The 17,345-nt window shown below is 48.6% G+C and overlaps 1 protein-coding gene across 2 annotated transcripts in view; it reads right to left on the reverse strand.

Annotated features, from left to right (window-relative positions):
• The window catches only part of RNF32 (ring finger protein 32), a 39,645-nt gene that overhangs the window by 12,076 nt on the left and 10,224 nt on the right, over positions 1-17,345 (reverse strand). For both annotated transcript variants that reach the window (XM_027538478.1, XM_027538479.1), the window contains exons 4-7: positions 13,436-13,578; positions 9,149-9,181; positions 8,287-8,411; positions 8,046-8,154 (exon numbers count right to left, since the gene is read on the reverse strand). In XM_027538478.1, coding sequence (XP_027394279.1) covers positions 8,046-8,154; positions 8,287-8,411; positions 9,149-9,181; positions 13,436-13,578 — 410 coding nt within the window. The remainder of the gene's footprint in view (positions 1-8,045; positions 8,155-8,286; positions 8,412-9,148; positions 9,182-13,435; positions 13,579-17,345) is intronic.

The following is a 17,345-nucleotide window of genomic DNA, read 5'->3' on the forward strand; positions in this document are numbered from 1 at the left end:
AAGGATGTGCTACCTCATTACAACCTTGTTGGGACAGAACTGATGTATACCGTCGTGTGAGTTTCCGGTACAGTGTGATGACTCAATGCACTTACATGTTGGGAAGCAATCACCTCAGGAGGGTGCGTGCACGCTGAGCCGACCCTCAGGAGGGTGCGTGCACGCGGAGCCGACCCTCAGGAGGGTGCGTGCACGCGGAGCCGACCCTCAGGAGGGTGCGTGCACGCGGAGCCGACCCTCAGGAGGGTGCGTGCACGCGGAGCCGACCCTTTGGGACCCTGTGGACCGTAGCCCACAGCCATCCCAGGCTCCTCTGTCCAAGGAATGCTCCAGGCGAGAATACTGGACTGTGCTGCTGTGCCCTCCTCCAGGGGGTCGTCTCACTCCAGGGGTCAAACCCGAGTCTCTTAGGTACTGAAGGGTGAGTTAACACCATTTCCTGTCTGTGGTGAGGACATTTCTGATCCACGTTCCTGGCAGCTTTCAAGCATCTGATACAGTGTTGCTGACGGCCACCGCCAGGCTGAGCACAGGGCATCTCACAGCCGACGCTGCTCTCCGACTGGCATCTCCCCTTGCCCGCCCCTCTCCCGTGGCCCTGGCCACCACCGTTCTGCTCTGTTTCTGTCAGTTGGACTTTCGCGGGTTTCACACACGAGTGGAATCGCATCATATTTCTCTGTCTGATTTACGCCACTTAGCATAATGTCCTCAAGGTTCAAGTGTGTTGGTGCAAATGGTAGCCTTGCTTTCTTTCTCAGGGCTGCCTTCCACCGTAAGTGCACCACGTCTTCCTTGGCCATTCATCTGTTGACACTCAGGCTGCTTCTGGGTCATGCCCGACGTGCATAATGCTGCCATCAACGTGGGAGTGCAGAAGTCCCTCTGAGCTCTTGATTTCTCCCTTAGATGGTCAGATGCGCAGGACTGGAACTACTGGGTGGTACGGCAGTCCCACTTTTACTCAAGCGTTAGTACCTCCCTGCGGTCTCCATGGAGGCCGTACCTATTTACATTCCCACCAGCAGCGCCCAGGTTCCCTTTCCTCCACGTCCTCACCAACACTTGTTCTTTCTCGCCTTTCCATTAGTCATTCTAACAGGCGGGAGGTGGTATCACCCTGGTGTTGATTTGCATTTCCCTGATCATTCCTGAGGCTGAACACCTTTTTCATGCATCTGTTGGCTGTGTGTGTGTCTTTTTCAGAAGAGTGCCTAGGCACCGCCTCTGCCCATTTTAAAAAAACCAGATGGTTGGGTATTTTTGGCTGTTGAGTTGTATGAGTTCTTTATATATTTTGAATACAACCCCCTTATAAGATTTATGATTTGCAGATATTTTCTCCCATTCTTTAGATTGTCTCTTTTCATTCTGTAGACTGTTTCCAGTGACGTGCAGAAGCTATTTATTTTGATGTAGTTTATTTATTACTTTTTAGTTATTAAGAACATTTAATCAATAAAAACACAAACTGAACACTTTCGGAGAAATCTGGCTTCCATCCCTAACTTCTCTTCTCTCTTCCCTCCTTTCCCCCCAATTAGGTTTTTAATTAAATGCTTTATTTGTGTTGGAGTGTAGCTGATATGACGATGTTGCGCTGGTTTCCGGTGTAGCTGATATGACGATGTTGCGATGGTTTCCGGTGTAGCTGATATGACGATGTTGCGATGGTTCCCGGTGTAGCTGATATGACGATGTTGCGCTGGTTCCCGGTGTAGCTGATATGACGATGTTGCGCTGGTTCCCGGTGTAGCTGATATGACGATGTTGCGCTGGTTTCCGGTGTAGCTGATATGACGATGTTGCCCTGGTTTCCGGTGTAGCTGATATGACGATGCTGCGCTGGTTTCCGGTGTAGCTGATATGACGATGCTGCGCTGGTTTCCGGTGTAGCTGATATGACGATGCTGCGCTGGTTTCCGGTGTAGCTGATATGACGATGCTGCGCTGGTTTCCGGTGTAGCTGATATGACGATGCTGCGCTGGTTTCCGGTGTAGCTGATATGACGATGTTGCGCTGGTTTCCGGTGTAGCTGATATGACGATGTTGCGATGGTTTCCGGTGTAGCTGATATGACGATGCTGCGCTGGTTTCCGGTGTAGCTGATATGACGATGCTGCGCTGGTTTCCGGTGTAGCTGATATGACGATGTTGCGCTGGTTTCCGGTGTAGCTGACATCACGATGTTGCGATGGTTTCCGGTGTAGCTGATATGACGATGCTGCGCTGGTTTCCGGTGTAGCTGATATGACGATGTTGCGCTGGTTTCCGGTGTAGCTGATATGACGATGTTGCGCTGGTTTCCGGTGTAGCTGATATGACGATGTTGCGCTGGTTTCCGGTGGACCGTTTATTTATTTTTGCTTTTGTTGGCTGTGCTTTTGGTGTTGTCTCCAAAAATATCACGGCCAAGATCAGTGCCAAGATTCCCTCTGTGCTTTTTTCTAAGAGTTTTGTGGTTTCAGGCTTTAAGTCTTTCACCCATTTTGGGTTAGTTTTGGTCACACCCTCTGTCTGGATTAACTACTTCATCCTTATACAATGGTCTTCTCTGTCTGCTGCAGCTTTACCGTCTGTTTTATCTTACAGACGCACAGCTACCCCTGCTCTCTCGGTTTCTACCTGCGTGGAATATCTTTTCCTGTCCCTTCAATGTGAGCCTATTTGCGCCTTTACTGGTAGAGCAAGTCTCTCTGTAGGCAGTTTTGCTTTTTAATGCATCTGCTCATTCTATGCCTTTTGATTGGACAAATTCATTCATTCATATTGAGAGTCATCACTGCGAGGTAAGGACTTCCGGGCGCCCCCTACTGCCTCCTGTCTGACCCGAGTCCCTGTCTTCCTCTCTTCCTCCCTCCCTGGTCCTTTGTGACTGAAGGTCTTGCGGAGTGGAGCGCTCTCTTGCCTTCTCTCTAACTCAGCGTGTCTATGGCAGGGCTCTGCTGTGTGGCTGCCACGAGGCTTCCATGAAGCATCGCACAGATGCACTGATAACTGAGTGCACACACTCCACCCTTTACTTCCCCCTCGTACGTATGTGATGTCACAATTGACATCTTTTTATAGTACTGACAAATACTATATAATTTCCCTCTTTTATAGTACTGACAAATATATTCACCAAGAAATTACTGTAGCTATGGTTATTTTTAATACTTTGTCCTTTAGCCTTTACAAGGGAGCAGTATCGCACAGTATCACAGTATCACGAGGATTCTGAATTTGACAGTGTGCTCTCTTTCATATGTCCCCATGTTACTAACTGGACTTCCCAAGTGGCGCGGTAGTAAAGAATACCCCTGCCAATGCAGGAGACACAAGAGGCAAGGGTTCACTCTCTGAGTCAGAAAGATTGCCCAGAGTAGGAAAGGGCAGCCTGCTCCAGTATTCTGGCCTGGGCAAGCCCATGGACAGGGGAGCCTGGTGGCTGCAGTCCACGGGCCACAGAGTCCTTCCTGAAATCAGCATTCAGCCTGAAAAACTCAAGGTTCTCAGGAGGCGGGTCTAGAGATGAAGACCCCCAGCTCCCATCTGTTTGGGGCAGGCTTTGCTGCCTGTCCTTCATTTCTGAAGGACATCTTTGCTAGCAGAGGATTCTTGCTTGGCAGTTTTTTTTTCTTTTTAGCACCTTGAATATATCGCCTTCTGGCCTGTGAGTCTGACGAGACCCACCGATAGCTTGTGGGCATTTTCTTAAGTTAGTTATAAGCTTATTTTCTCTTGCTGCTTTTAAGATGCTGCCTTTGATTTCTGACAGTTATTATAATGTGTCTAGGAGAACGTCTCTTTAAATTGCATTTGTTTGGTGACCTATGAGGTTTACCGACTTGGATGTCTAAGTCTCTCCCCCATCTGGGAAGTTCTCGGCCACTGTTTCTTTGTATACTATCTGCCTCCTCGCCCTCTCTTCTTCTGGGCTGTAGTAATTTACACATTGATCCTTCTAACGTACTCCAAGGATCACACATGCTTTCGTCACTGTTTCTCTTTGTTCTCCCCTTACTGAATAATTTCAGAAGTTCTGTCTTCTAACTCACACTCTTCTGTTTGAAACATTCTGTTTAGGCCTTCTATTAAAGTTTTTTTTTTTTTTTTTTTCATTCATTGTATACTTCCGCTCCAGAATTTTCTTGGTTCTTTTTAATTTTTCTATCACTCTGTTAAATTTCTCACTTTGTTTCCATGTTGTGTTCCTGAGATTGTTGAATGGTTTTTCTGTGTTTATGGTAGCTCACTGAGCTTCCTCAAGACGTCTGAGTTCTCTTCCATGTAAACCCTGGATCCCCACGTCTTTGGAGTCAGTCATCGGGAGGGTCACTGAGCTCCTTTGGCGCTGTCACAGTTGCTTGGTTTTCGCGTTCCTTTCATGTTTACTGTTGACCCAGGATCCGGTCAAAGACTTTTCATGACATTTAAATGTTATATCTCTCAAGTATCTTTGTTCAAGAACATTCCTCTTTTTTTCTTTATGACATGTTCTGTTGAAGTCAGCTGTTTCACAGAGTATTTCTCATTTCGGGTCCACCTGCTTACAGGGGCCCCTGTGGCTGGGCTCAGGTGTGTAAGTGCAAAGGCGCAGCTCTGTCCCAGCGCTCCACACGCACACGAGGGGCTCAGGGTCAATCTGCCCAGTGACTGGCATCGTGGGCCCTGGGCTTATAAGAGGATTACTGCACGTTTCCAGTGTTTGCACTTCTCCTCTTGATAGATTCTGACTCATCTCTGGGGTGGTTCCTTTGAGACTGTGTGTGAAAAATGCAGTTCCCCAACAATCTTCCACCCAGCAGCTCACAGTAATTTACTGATATGGTTCTCAGACTGTTATCTGTGTACATCCGTGTAGTCTGGGTGTATCCATAGACTCCTGGGTGATATGAAACTCAGTGACTCAGTTTAATCATCTCTCAGATTCCACACAAGCATGCTGGCACTTAATGTTGTATATTAACATTTCCTAGATCATCCCTAGGAAAAGGTGACTCTTCATTGGAAAAGTCCCTGATTCTGAGAAAGACTGAAGGCGGGAGGAGAAGGGGTCGATACAAGATGCGATGGTTGGATGGCATCACTGACTCCATGGACATGAGTCTGAGCAGGCTCCGGGAGATGGTGATGGACAGGGAGGCCTGGCGTCCTGTAGTCCATGGGGTCACAAAGAGTCAGACACGATTGTGACTGAACAAGATCATACTTATAGCTCAACAAGTGAGTCCATCAAGTTGGAAGAGGAAGGAAAAGTCATCAAATCACAAGAGTCATTCAATAAATGATAAGAAGTGGTCTGTATCATAAAGGACGGTCTCTGGGCTCCACCTAGGAAGGCATTTAAGTATCCAAGGCCCCCAGGAGCCACCAGGAGCAGGGACAGGAGTGTATACTTCTGCCAATCTGCTACCTGATGTAAATTCAGTCTTCAGTTATTGAAAATGAGGTTTGGGTTTACAGATGTCTATTGTTCATGGCCAAACGGGATTAGTGGGCTGGGGTGAGGTGTGAAAATATTGTGGAGAAGATCCAGGAAACTAGCAGAGAGAGCCGGGGATTCTAGATTTCATAAATTTAAAGAGGCAATTATGCCTATTTGTGCGACAAAGTAGGAGTATAACTTCACTAAGTTACAACGCTTCTGGCGAAGAGTGACGTGAAGTATGGGGGGTGCGCAGCCAGCTGAGCCGCTCAACTCTGCTCCGTGTGAATGCAATGGGTGGTCTATGCTTTCCAAAGTTATCTTAAACTGATGCATGAAAATAAAAAAATTATACACAGAAGGTAAAATGACTATTGAGTCTGTCATTAAATTTTTCCAAGTGGAAATGATAATTTCTGATTTGAGAGCCCACATATATTTATGTAATAATTATATATAATAATTATTATTATATCTTATAAATTATTAAGAGGAGCACAGAGAATAAGCCTTACTGTCAGACTAAGAATGCAGAAAAGCATGGAAGGGACATAAGAGGAAGAGGAAAAACCAACATGGTAGACAGTCGCTTACTGGCTCAGAATGAACCACAACACGCGGGGTCGCCGTCTCCGGTGGAGGTGAGACAGCGGCCCCATCCAGGCTGGGGGTGGTGAGCACAGGGGCTCCGTGCGGGGAAGGGCCAAGGCTCCCTGGAGAGGACGGAAGACTCGGTGGAGCTGGGAGCTACTAAGGAGGTGAGCCTGGTGCTCCCTGAGCCATTCGGGGGAGAGGCTCACTGTCCAGGAAACAGTGAGGGCGGCACATGTCCTTTCTATCAAGTCCCTTATCCGGGGTTTTAGCGGATCTGCTGCTTCTTCTGTAAAATGGGGACGCCTGCGAAAGGCCCAGGCGGCAGGGAACTCGGAGGTTTTTCACTGGGGTGCCTGCAGCCGCCCAGGCCGCGCCCCTGCCGCAGACATCCTCCGCGCCTGTCCTGCGGGGTGAGCCCCAGATTCCCCGTCCACGGCCGCCTCCTCCCTGTTTCTGCCCCCCTCCAGCGGCCATCCCGCCCGCCAGGGAAGGGGGCTGCCCCGGGGCAGCTCCAGCCCGCCGCGCTGGGCCACAGAAGGGGCTCACTCCACCCGCGTCAACCTCTGAGTCATCAAGAGACTCGGTATTTAAGGTCGCTTGCTCACATGCTGCCTTTACTGGTGTCCTACTCCTGAGCGCAAATCAGGTACACTTTCTCGATTAAGTCTGAGGCATGGTGATTTCACATGGGCCATGATTCTGATTTTCTTTTGTGCATACTGACAGCTACCTTGCTTGGAACCGTTACCTAGCAACCAGAAAGGGCATTAGAAAAATCTGCTATGATCGCTGCTTTGTGGTCAAGCTAAATCCACCTACTTTCAGGGACACTGAAGAAGCCTCCCACCCTGGGCACGCAGAAGGATGGTGGGGTCGTGAGACATCACGACCACACTGACATCAGCCCCGCAGCCTGAGGTCGGGCAGGAGGTCGGCCGACGGCCCACGGTGACCCCTCCCCAGCGCATGGGGCTCAGTCCTTAGGCTCTGGATACAAGGAATCACACAGCCGGAGAGAGGGCACCCCTTGCACGGCGAAGGGTAACTTCCTATCGCTCATTATCCCACGTGGGAGTGCAGGCTAGAAGACAGATGCGTTTAGAAAGGATGGAAATAAACGGGAGTGGTGCTTCCGCAGACAACGGGCATAGGACAGTGTGACTGCCGCTTTGCCCCCGTGAGTCCAGGTGACGCCGTCACAACGCCATCCCCTCTGCAGGGTGCGCCTACAAAATACGGAATCGCACTAAAGCCGCGCACAGACCGATCTGAACGACATAGTAACGTTTACAGTAAACGCGGTCTCCGGTGCCTGCTGTGGGCTAGGCCCTCCGTTCTGTGGGGGAGATGACGGCCCTCGCAGCACAGACGGGGCCCCAGGCAGGAGCCGGGGTGTCGCCCGAGGCCGCAGAGCTGGGGTGCAGGTCGGGGCTGGCCCCTCCTCTGCGCCTGGCCTTTCTGTATGAGGCGCATAAGGGGAAGTTGTTAAACGGACCAAAATATATATGCACACACACAGGTAAAAGCTGGTTAAAGGAAAAGGTAGAAACTGCAGTTACTTATTTCTAAAACTCTCTCCCACTTTGGTGACGCCAGGAGGCCCTTCTGTTGCTCAGGAGGAGGTGTGAAACCTTGAGCAGGCTCCCTTTCTTTTCTCTGAAGAGATGAGTTTATCTAAATCGCTGTCATAAGGTGGACACACAAAAGCTTGCTCTGAATTTCACCTTATCCAATTTTACAAGTTCTATGTAAGGAAAGTTCTATGTAAGGAGAAGGAAATGGCAACCCACTCCAGGACTCTTGCCTGGAGAATCCCATGGACGTAGGAGCCTGGTGGGTTACAGTCCCTGGGGTCGCAGAGTCGGACACGACTGAGCGACTTCTCTTTCATGAGGTGACTAGAAAAGGGAATCTGAAAGTATTTACCGTCGGGGTTTGAAAGCCAGTTTAAGGGGCCGGCATTCCACCGTTTGAAAGAGCCTAAACCTGAAGCCTGGCTCAGGGTGTCACGCCCCGCAGGCACGTCAGGGTCACACCCACCTTGGTTTCAAAGAACTTCCTTCTCAGCTTGGCATCTGCGGGTGGCACCGTCCGCCGCAGGTCCCGGTACCACCTCCTGACCACGTGTCCGCGCCAGGACGCCTGGATCCTAGGGCACAGGGCGCTGTCAGCCCGGGACAGCCCCGGCGGAGGGAAGACCCACACCCCGCAGCCCCCAGAGCGCGCCCGGGCTGGCCTGCCCCGTGCGGGCGGGCACACATCTCGGGCTCGGGCTGCTCACCTGGTCGCACACTTGATTCTGAAGAGTCGGGCCCCATCGCGGATCACCCGCGTTTGGTACTGGTTCTTTCTACAGAGAGGACAGGTTTTTTTATTTGTGAACTTTTCAAAAGCCTGAAGGCAAGCCTGAAGGAAAACATTTCACTTGAAATTTCACGAGTAATTACGTAGAAACAACACGTTTTACTTCTCAGGTAATTATAGTCTTCTTTTCTCGCATAATTATGAGACTTGGCCCAATTTAGATTATGAAGGGAAGAAGTTTCATCAGATGTTAACACCTTCCTCATGAAAAACGATATTTTTCAAGAATGTACATGCAGGCACATCAAACACTTCTGAGAAGCCCTGTGTGAAGGTGGATGTCCCTGCGTTCAGGCGACCGGGCAGTGAACTCGGAGGGAGCGGGGCTCGCCCACGCCGGAGGACGTCACTAACCACACTCTCTCGTGGGGACATGTGCAGCTCTAACGCCACGGAGAAGTCACAATTTCCAAAACAGGATGAGCCCTACTCTAAAACCAAATTCTAGCCATCAGTGGTGACTATGGATAAAATAAGTGGCTCTTTTCAGAGCCGGGAAGTGAGAGAGGGCTTCCCTGGTGGCTCAGTGGTAAAGAATCTGCCTGCCAATGCAGGTTCGCTCCCTGGGTGGGGAAGATCCCCTGGAGGAGGAAAAGGCAACCCTCTCCAGTATCCTTGTCTGGGAAATCCCATGGACAGAGGAGCCTGGTGGGCCACAATCCGTGGGGTCGCCCAGAGTGGGACAGGGGTGAGGGACCAAACACCCAGGTGAGAGGCGGCCCTGCCCTCTGAGCTCGGAGGGCGCCGTGGCCCCTGGGGGCGCGGAGGGGGCTCCTCACCCTGTGGAACACGTGTGAGCAGGAGAGCAGCACCTGTTCAGAGAAGACAAAGGAGGTTTGAAGCTTAAATTAGTTTAAAGGAGAAGCAGCATAAATGCATTAATTAAAAGAAAAGTTCTGACTCTTTGAAAGGTAAGCTGTGTTGCTTCTTTGAAAAAGTTAAGAAGCAGATTAACAACCTTGATATTTACAATATTCGGAGTTAAAGTTTAGCATGGCACAGGTATATAATCTCCACAAGAGAAACTTAACAACAATCTGAAACATCAAACGAACAGAATATTGCTACAGAATAAGTGTATATTTAAAAATGAGATGATTATAAAAGAGAAGTATTTCTGGGCAGATCCCAAGAAAGAGCACAGCTGGCAGGGACCCAGGCTGGGGGCAGGGTGCAGAGGACAGAAAGCAAACACCTTTTCTTAGGACTCTGTTCAACTCAACTGCTATCTCAAATTTAATGAGCACTAAATCCCAGAGACACATGAATTACTTTTTCTCCTTTAAATGCAGGGCAAGGGTGGCCGCCAGAAAATTCCACCTTTCCGAGGCCCACATTCCCACTGAATAATGGTATCCCGTTGTTGGTTAGTCGCTTAGTCGTGCCCGACTCTTTGTGACCCCATGAACTGCAGCACACCAGGCTCCCCTGTCCCTCACTGTCTCCCAGAGTTTGCTCAGACTCATGTCCATTGAGTCGGTGATGCTATAATATTCTGGGTTGAGATGTTATGTCCAGACTGTCTAAAGATATTCTGGGCTGGAACAAAGGAGCTTAGACTGAATGAAGAGAAAGGCCGTTGGTTCTTCCAGAAGGAAGGACCAGGGAAGGGTGAGACCAGGCCAGCCAGCATGCAGCCCACTCCCCTGCTCCGCGTTCCTGAAGTCTCTCTGAGGGAGCTGGGCTGGAGGGGGGTGCAGCAGATAAGCTTCGCCAGGAGCGCATGTTCCAAGGCATGAGAGGCACGGGGGCCCAGCCTTCCCTGGGCCACCCGGCCTGAGGGATACCTCCCAGTTTTAATGAATCATCCCCTCATCCCACCAGCACCCCTTTATTCAGTCTATACTTCTCTTCTTAATGGGAAGAATGGAAGAAATATCAAAATAAATACAACTCAGAAAGTTCTAAAACCGATCCTTGAAACTTACTGCCACCAAGAAGCCTAAATTGCAAAAACTCATTAACGTGGGTCCTTTTAAATTATCATCGTTTAAGCCTGCTTCTTGGAAGAAAAGCTATGACAAACCTAGACAGCATATTAAAAAGCAGAAACATGACTTTGCCGACAAAGGTCCACATAGTCTTGCTCAAAATTCTCCAAGCCAGGCTTCAGCAGTACGTGAACCGTGAACTTCCAGATGTTCAAGCTGGATTTAGAAAAGGCAGAGGAACCAGAGATCAAATTGCCAACATCCTTTGGATCATCGAAAAAGCAAGAGAGTTCCAGAAAAAAAATCTACTTCTGCTTTATTGATGCCAAAGCATTTGACTGTGTGGATCACAACAAACTGTGGACAATTCTTCAAGAGATGGGAATTCCAGACCACCTTACCTGCCTCCTGAGAAACCTGTATGCAGGTCAAGAAGCAACAGTTAGAACTGGACATGGAACAACAGACTGGTTCCAAATAGGAAAAGGAGTACATTAAGGCTGTATATTGTCACTCTGCTTATTTAACTTATATGCAGAGTACATCATACAAAATGCTGGGCTGGATGAAGCACAGCTGGAATCAAGATTGTGGGGAAAAATATCAATAACCTCAGATATGCAGATGACACGACTCTTATGGCAGAAAGTGAAGAAGAACTAAAGAGCCCCTTGATGAAAGTGAAAGAGGAGAGTGAAAAAGTTGGCTTAAAAGTCAACGTTCAAAAAACTAAGATCATGGCATCCAGTCCCATCACTTCATGGCAAATAGATGGGGAAACAGTGGAAACAGTGAGAGTGTATTTGGGGGCTCCAAAATCACTGCAGATGGTGACTGCAGCCATGAAATTAAAAGACGCTTACTCCTTAAAGATTAAAAAGCTAATTAAAGATTAAAAGAAAATCTATGACTAATTTATATAGCATATTAAAAAGTAGAGACCTTACTTTGCTGACAAAGGTCTGTCTAGTCAAAGCTATGGTTTTCCCAGTAGTCATGTATGGATGTGAGAGTTGGACTGTAAAGAAAGCTGAGCGCTGAAGAATTGATGCTTTTGAGAACTGTGGTGTTGAGAAGAATCTTGAGAGTCCCTTGGACTGCAAGGAGATCCAACCTGTCAATCCTAAAGGAAATCAGTCGTGAATATTCGTTGGGAGGACTGATGCTGAAAGTCAAACTCCAATCCTTTGGCCACTTCATGTGGAGAGCTGACTCACTGGAAAAGACCCTGGTGCTGGTAAAGACTGAAGGCAGGAGGAGAAGGGGATGACAGAGGATGAGAGGGTTGGATGGCATCACCAATTCGATGGACATGCGTCTGAGCAAGCTCTGGGAGATGGTGAAGGGCAGGAAAGCCTGGCATGCTGCAGTCCATGGGGTCGCAGAGTCGGACATGACTGAGCAACTGAACTGAACTGAACTCTGTATATTTAAAGTATACTATTAAACGTTCATGAATAGTTGTTATTGGCAAGTGTTCTCTGAGATAAGAAAACTGAATGACTCAATGGTGGTAAACACACTGACAGTGTCCTCGAAGTCAGGGTTGGATCCCAGCCCTGCTGAGCTCATGTCCTGAGGCAGCGTGCTGTGGATCACGGGGAGTGTTTATTTCCTCATCGGTTAGGGGATATAACGCCCACCTCAGAGACACATGAGTTGAAATGATCAAACGTTGGGAAAATGCTGACTAAGGAAAAACTGGGCTTCCCAGTTGGCTCAGTGGTAAAGAATCTGCTTGCCAATACAAGAGACTGGGATTCAGTCCCTGGGTGGGGAAGATCCTACCCAGGGAGAAGGAAATAGCAACCCACTCCGGTATTCTTGCCTGGAGAATCCCATGAACAGAGGAGCCTGGTGGGCTACAGTCTACGGGGTTGCTCTGAGTGAGTAAACACCACCAAAGGAGAGCTAAACCTGAGAACTAGAAACACGAGAGACACGTGTCTGTATCTATAATCAAAACTGTTACAGTGAGAAGTTTATAAAAAGCAGAATGGGAGAAACGCTGGGTGTGTGACACCCTGCTCCCCCTTCAGATATTCAGCTGCAAGCCTCCCTTCCTCACATCACCATCGGACCAAATGTCTGTGCTGCAGACACTTGGAAGAGGTTGTTGGGGCCAGAAAGACTCCTCGCGGCTCTTTCACTAAAGGCTAAATCGTCCCAGAGCTACTTCCGCACTTTAAGGACCACAATCATTCTGAAATACCCAACCTTCATGTACCTAAGAGATTAGGTCTTGATAGAGAACTAGAACATAATAAGTATGTTTAAAATAATGTGTGAGTTCAAATTAGTAAAGAACAAAAGTTTATGACTGTGAACTAACTCATTAACCATAAAAACTTATTAAAACAAATGAAGTTTGAGAGTTCATGTGCCAGGTTGGTAGATGAAGCCTGGGATTCCTAGGCTGTGAATTCTAAGCCTCCTTATAAATATATTTACTGTATTTTTTTTTTAAAGCAAAGTTCCTAGTGCTTCTGTGTAGGAAGCATAATGATACACATGAGAGAAATTACTCAGGGTGGTCATTTGCTAAAAACAAACAAAAAAAGATTCTAGGAATAGCAGAGCCCCTTAACTTCCATGAGATTGAAGTTTAATTAGTCAAAGTATGTATAGGAAAAAAAAAAAACCTATGACACAGACCGATTGTATATTAGCTATATTATCATCAGTCTTAACTATGGTAAACTTTCATAACAAAAATCGTTATAAGATTTTACTTAAAGACCCTCCCACAGATTCTTTGGAGATATTAGACCTCGGTTTTCCTTTTAGGATTTCATTTCTCAACACAACATAAATGATCCCCACTCTTCTGCTCTGTGCACCTTGCCAGCTGGGTTTCCCCACCCCTGCTGGGCACAGTCGGTGGAGTGGGAACAGTCTTGTACAAATTCTGTACTTGAGAATTAAGAGCAATCAGTAAATAAGACTGTTCAGTGAGGGTGTTTAGCTCTTTCTCATATACAAACTTAACTAATGGAAAAGAAAATGTTGAGTCTTTGAGGGTCAAGCGGGAGGAAGAGACTGAAGAAAGAAGGTGGACCCTCTTAATCCCCAGTTCAGAGTCCAGTCACCGGAGAATGCCCGCAGGCTTGCTTATCTAAGGCTCACGTCAAACACCTGCGGGTGAAGTCCAAACTCCTCTTTGCATATCGGGCACGGCTGCATGGAGTCCCCCTGCTCAACGGACCTCTGCTTCACTCTGTCCCATTCATCCGCCGACAGTGGCAACGCGGGAGGGTCAAAGAGGCCCAACTTCTGTGCTGAAATGCAAATAAGAGGGAATGTGAGTCCAGTATATTTTAGAGGGTGGTAACTCATGCAGCATTTTAATGACATTATTTTGCAAATATTAAGGCAAGACATTCACATTACTTACTTCATTCCACCGTATTTAGAATGCTGCTTTTATACGGGTGAACAGAAGTCAAGGAGAATAATTTGGTGTTGTTCAGTCGCTCAGTCGTGTCCAATTCTTTGCAGCCCCATCGACTGCAGCACGCCAGGCTGCCTTGTGCTTCACCAACTCCCGGAGCTTGCTCAAACTCAAGTCCATCGAGTTCGTGATGCCATCCAACCATCTCATCCTCTGTCGTCCACTTCTCCTCCTGCCTTCAATCTTTCCCAGCATCAGGGTCTTTTCCAATGAGTCAGCTCTTTGCATCAAGTGGCCAAAGTATTGGAGCTTCAGCTTCGGCATCAGTTCTTCCAGTGAATATTCTGGGTTGATTTTCTTTAGGATTGACTGGTTTGATCTCCTTGCTGTCCAAGGGACTCTCAAGGTGAATAATATCTTATATTTATGTTGTTTTTATTTACAAAAAATTCCCCATATCTATTTCATTTTCACAATGATTCTATAAAGCAGGCCGGGCTGATATCCTATTTTACGAATTTTTCATAGGTGTTGGCCAAAGGTCTCCTCATTTCTCAGCTAACTTCTCTTTCAGCTTTCGGCATTGCCTTCCTCCAATTTTGCTTGTTTCTGCTGCCAGTGACCTTTGTAAAATAAGTATCAACCCAGTTCTTCCCTTGCTAAAAATTTATGATGTACAGTTACCCGTTAGAATCAGTCCTTGTCTCAGCCACGTTTGAGGATCCTCTGCGTGTCTACCCTGGAGCAGGCCCAGAGCATCTGTTCCAGTGGAAGCACTCACTCTGGAGAAGGAACCACGAGGAGCTCGGGAGAGTGGTGGTGGGGGCGTCAGCACAGCTTCCGCTCTCCCCACCGTGGCCCCAGGCCACTGAGTGGACACAGCATCAACCCACAGGGCTGCCTTCAGGGATGGAGAGTGAAGTGCTAGGTCTGCGGAACAAGAATGGGAGGCCTTGACAGGCCCGCTCAGAGTACGAGAAAGAGCTCTCGAAGACAGAAACGTTTTAGTGTCCAATGGAAATACCAGAGTCAACCAAAAGACTGGAGGAGGAAGCTAAGGTAATCTCAAAGTAGAAGAACACGGTAAAGGAGGAGACAGAAAATAAGAAAACTCAAGGATCAGTCTGACATCTGAAAGTCAGGCATTCCAGAAAGAAAAGAAAACAGAGAGTACACAACTTAAAGAAAATAGCCCAACGTCTCCCAGAAGAGGACACCTGTTTCTAGCCAGAGAGCACCCAGCAAGGCCGGAATGAAGGACTCACCCAAGTCCGGTCACTGTGATGCTGCAGAGGCAGAAAAAGATCCAAAGTACCAGGAGCCAGAAGCACATCAGATGCGTCCATAGCAACACGGACAGCAGGAGGCAGCCCTTCCAGCATCGTGAGATGGAGCTCTCCCTGTGAGAATCTCTCATCAGCCACAGGCCACGTCAGAGCGGCACACGGGTGTCTCCTGTCTGCTCCCTTGGACGGGGCCTCTCACACGCTGTTCCCCAGAAGTTCCTGCTACAATGGCACTGCGGGGTGCAGAAAGCTAAGGGGCAGGAGAGCCTCAGGGCTGCAGTCCACGGGAGGGTGCAGAGCAGAGGCCCAGGGCCCACAGCGCCGCACCAGTCCCGCAGAGCAACTGTCCAGTTGCGAGCACAATGTCTCCATGAAGATAAAACAAAAAGTCACCTACTGTATTTTAATGTACTGAGAGAGTATATTTTTGGAAGACATTCTGGGGGGCAGATTTTGGCTCTTTTCCTACGAGTTACTACAGCGTATTACAAAATTTTATGAATGAAAACAGTGAGATACTAACATAGAAACAGAAGCCCCAAATCATGCACATTCCCCCTCTCCCTCTCTCAGATAAACAGAGAAAACTCGCTGCACACGCAACGTGGTGCCACAAGCCAGCTAAGGAAGCAAGGCTCATGATTCGAGGGAAGAATCTAACTTTAATTGTTACATGAAATAATGTTCCCCAAATCATTTGCAAAATAAACTGGGCTGAGATCTAAGTGAAATGCAAAACTTCAAAAGTAGTGACGAAAAGACGGGAACATCTTTGCGATCTCAAGGATGGGTAAAGATGGAAACCCCCCAAATCATAAAGGATAACGAGAAAAACTGGTAGACGAAACAGCAGTTGGAGTGAAGAGTCTGTTCAAACGTACGATCAGACACAGACCCAGAGAGGGTAGTCTCCGTGGCGAAGTCAACACGGGATTCAGACAAAGAGGACGCTGAGAGCCCAGCATGGCGGCAAGAAAAGATGGGAACCCTAGAGCAGTATTAGGTTTGGGCAACAGTTAAGAGCGTGTGGGACTGTTGCAGGAAGGGCGACCAGGTCCCAGAGCCAGGCTCTTGTCTAACATTCGGGAATGAATTGATCAAGGAGACACATGTCTGACAAAGCCAGAGATTTACTGGGAAAGGGCACCTGGGCGGAGAGCAGGAGGGTAAGGGGACCCAGAACAGCTCTGCCACGCGGCTCGCGGCTCTGGTTTTACGTGATGGGATTAGCTTCCAGGCCGTCTTTAGCCCATCGTTCTGACTCAGGGTCCTTCCTGCTGGTGCACGCCCTGTTCAGCCAAGATGGAAGCCAGAGAGGAGGATTCTGGGAGGTGGTGGGACACGTGGTGTCTCCTTTTGACCTTTCCCGCACTCTTCGTGTGGGTGGTGGCTTATTAGTTCCATGTTCCTTACCAGGACCTCCAGTCATAAAACAACTCATGCAAATGGTTACCGTGGTGCCTGGCCAGGGAGGGCGGTTTTAGTCAGCGTGCTTCCCCTAACAGTCCCACCTCAGCAGTAGCTAACATGCATAATGCTAAGATGTTTTTTTCATTCCAAATCCGGACGCTCGTCCTGGTGTAATTTACAGCCTCAGGTGACGGTGCTGAGGCTCCTGATGGTTTCCGGAAGCTGTACGTGCAGACGGAAGGCGGTCACGAACCACTGTCGTGTGCGCCAAGCTGCGCACTTCCCGTGCGACACCGCATACAGGACGGGACTAGCGCTGCGAGCAGCTCTGCGGAGAAGGTCGGAGCTTCTGTCCGGCCCCGGGCTCCCCTTCACAGGGCAGCTCCCGCCTGCAGGCCTCTGGCTCCTTCTCCACCCACCAGCCGCCCTCTGCCACCAGTTCAGTCGCTCAGTCGTGTCCGACTCTTTGCGACCCCATGAATCGCAGCACGCCAGGCCTCCCTGTCCATCACCAACTCCCGGAGTTCACTGAGACTCACGCCATCGAGTCAGTGATGCCATCCAGCCATCTCATCCTCTGTCATCCCCTTCTCCTCCTGCCCCCAATGCCTCCCAGCATCAGAGTCTTTTCCAATAAGTCAACTCTTCGCATGAGGTGGCCAAAGTACTGGAGTTTCAGCTTCAGCATCATTCCTTCCAAAGAACACCCAGGGCTGATCTCCTTTAGAATGGACTGGTTGGATCTCCTTGCAGTCCAAGGGACTCTCAAGAGTCTTCTCCAACACCACAGATCAAAAACATCAATTCTTCGGCGCTCAGCTTTCTTCACAGTCCAACTCTCACATCCATACATGACCAATGGACAAAACATAGCCTTGACTAGACGGACCTTTGTTGGCAAAGTGATGTCTCTGCTTTTCAATATGCTGTCTAGGTTGGTCATAACTTTCCTTCCAAG

The sequence above is a fragment of the Bos indicus x Bos taurus genome, chromosome 4 (genome assembly GCF_003369695.1).
Source record: "Bos indicus x Bos taurus breed Angus x Brahman F1 hybrid chromosome 4, Bos_hybrid_MaternalHap_v2.0, whole genome shotgun sequence".
NCBI classification, from domain to species: Eukaryota; Metazoa; Chordata; class Mammalia; order Artiodactyla; family Bovidae; genus Bos; species Bos indicus x Bos taurus.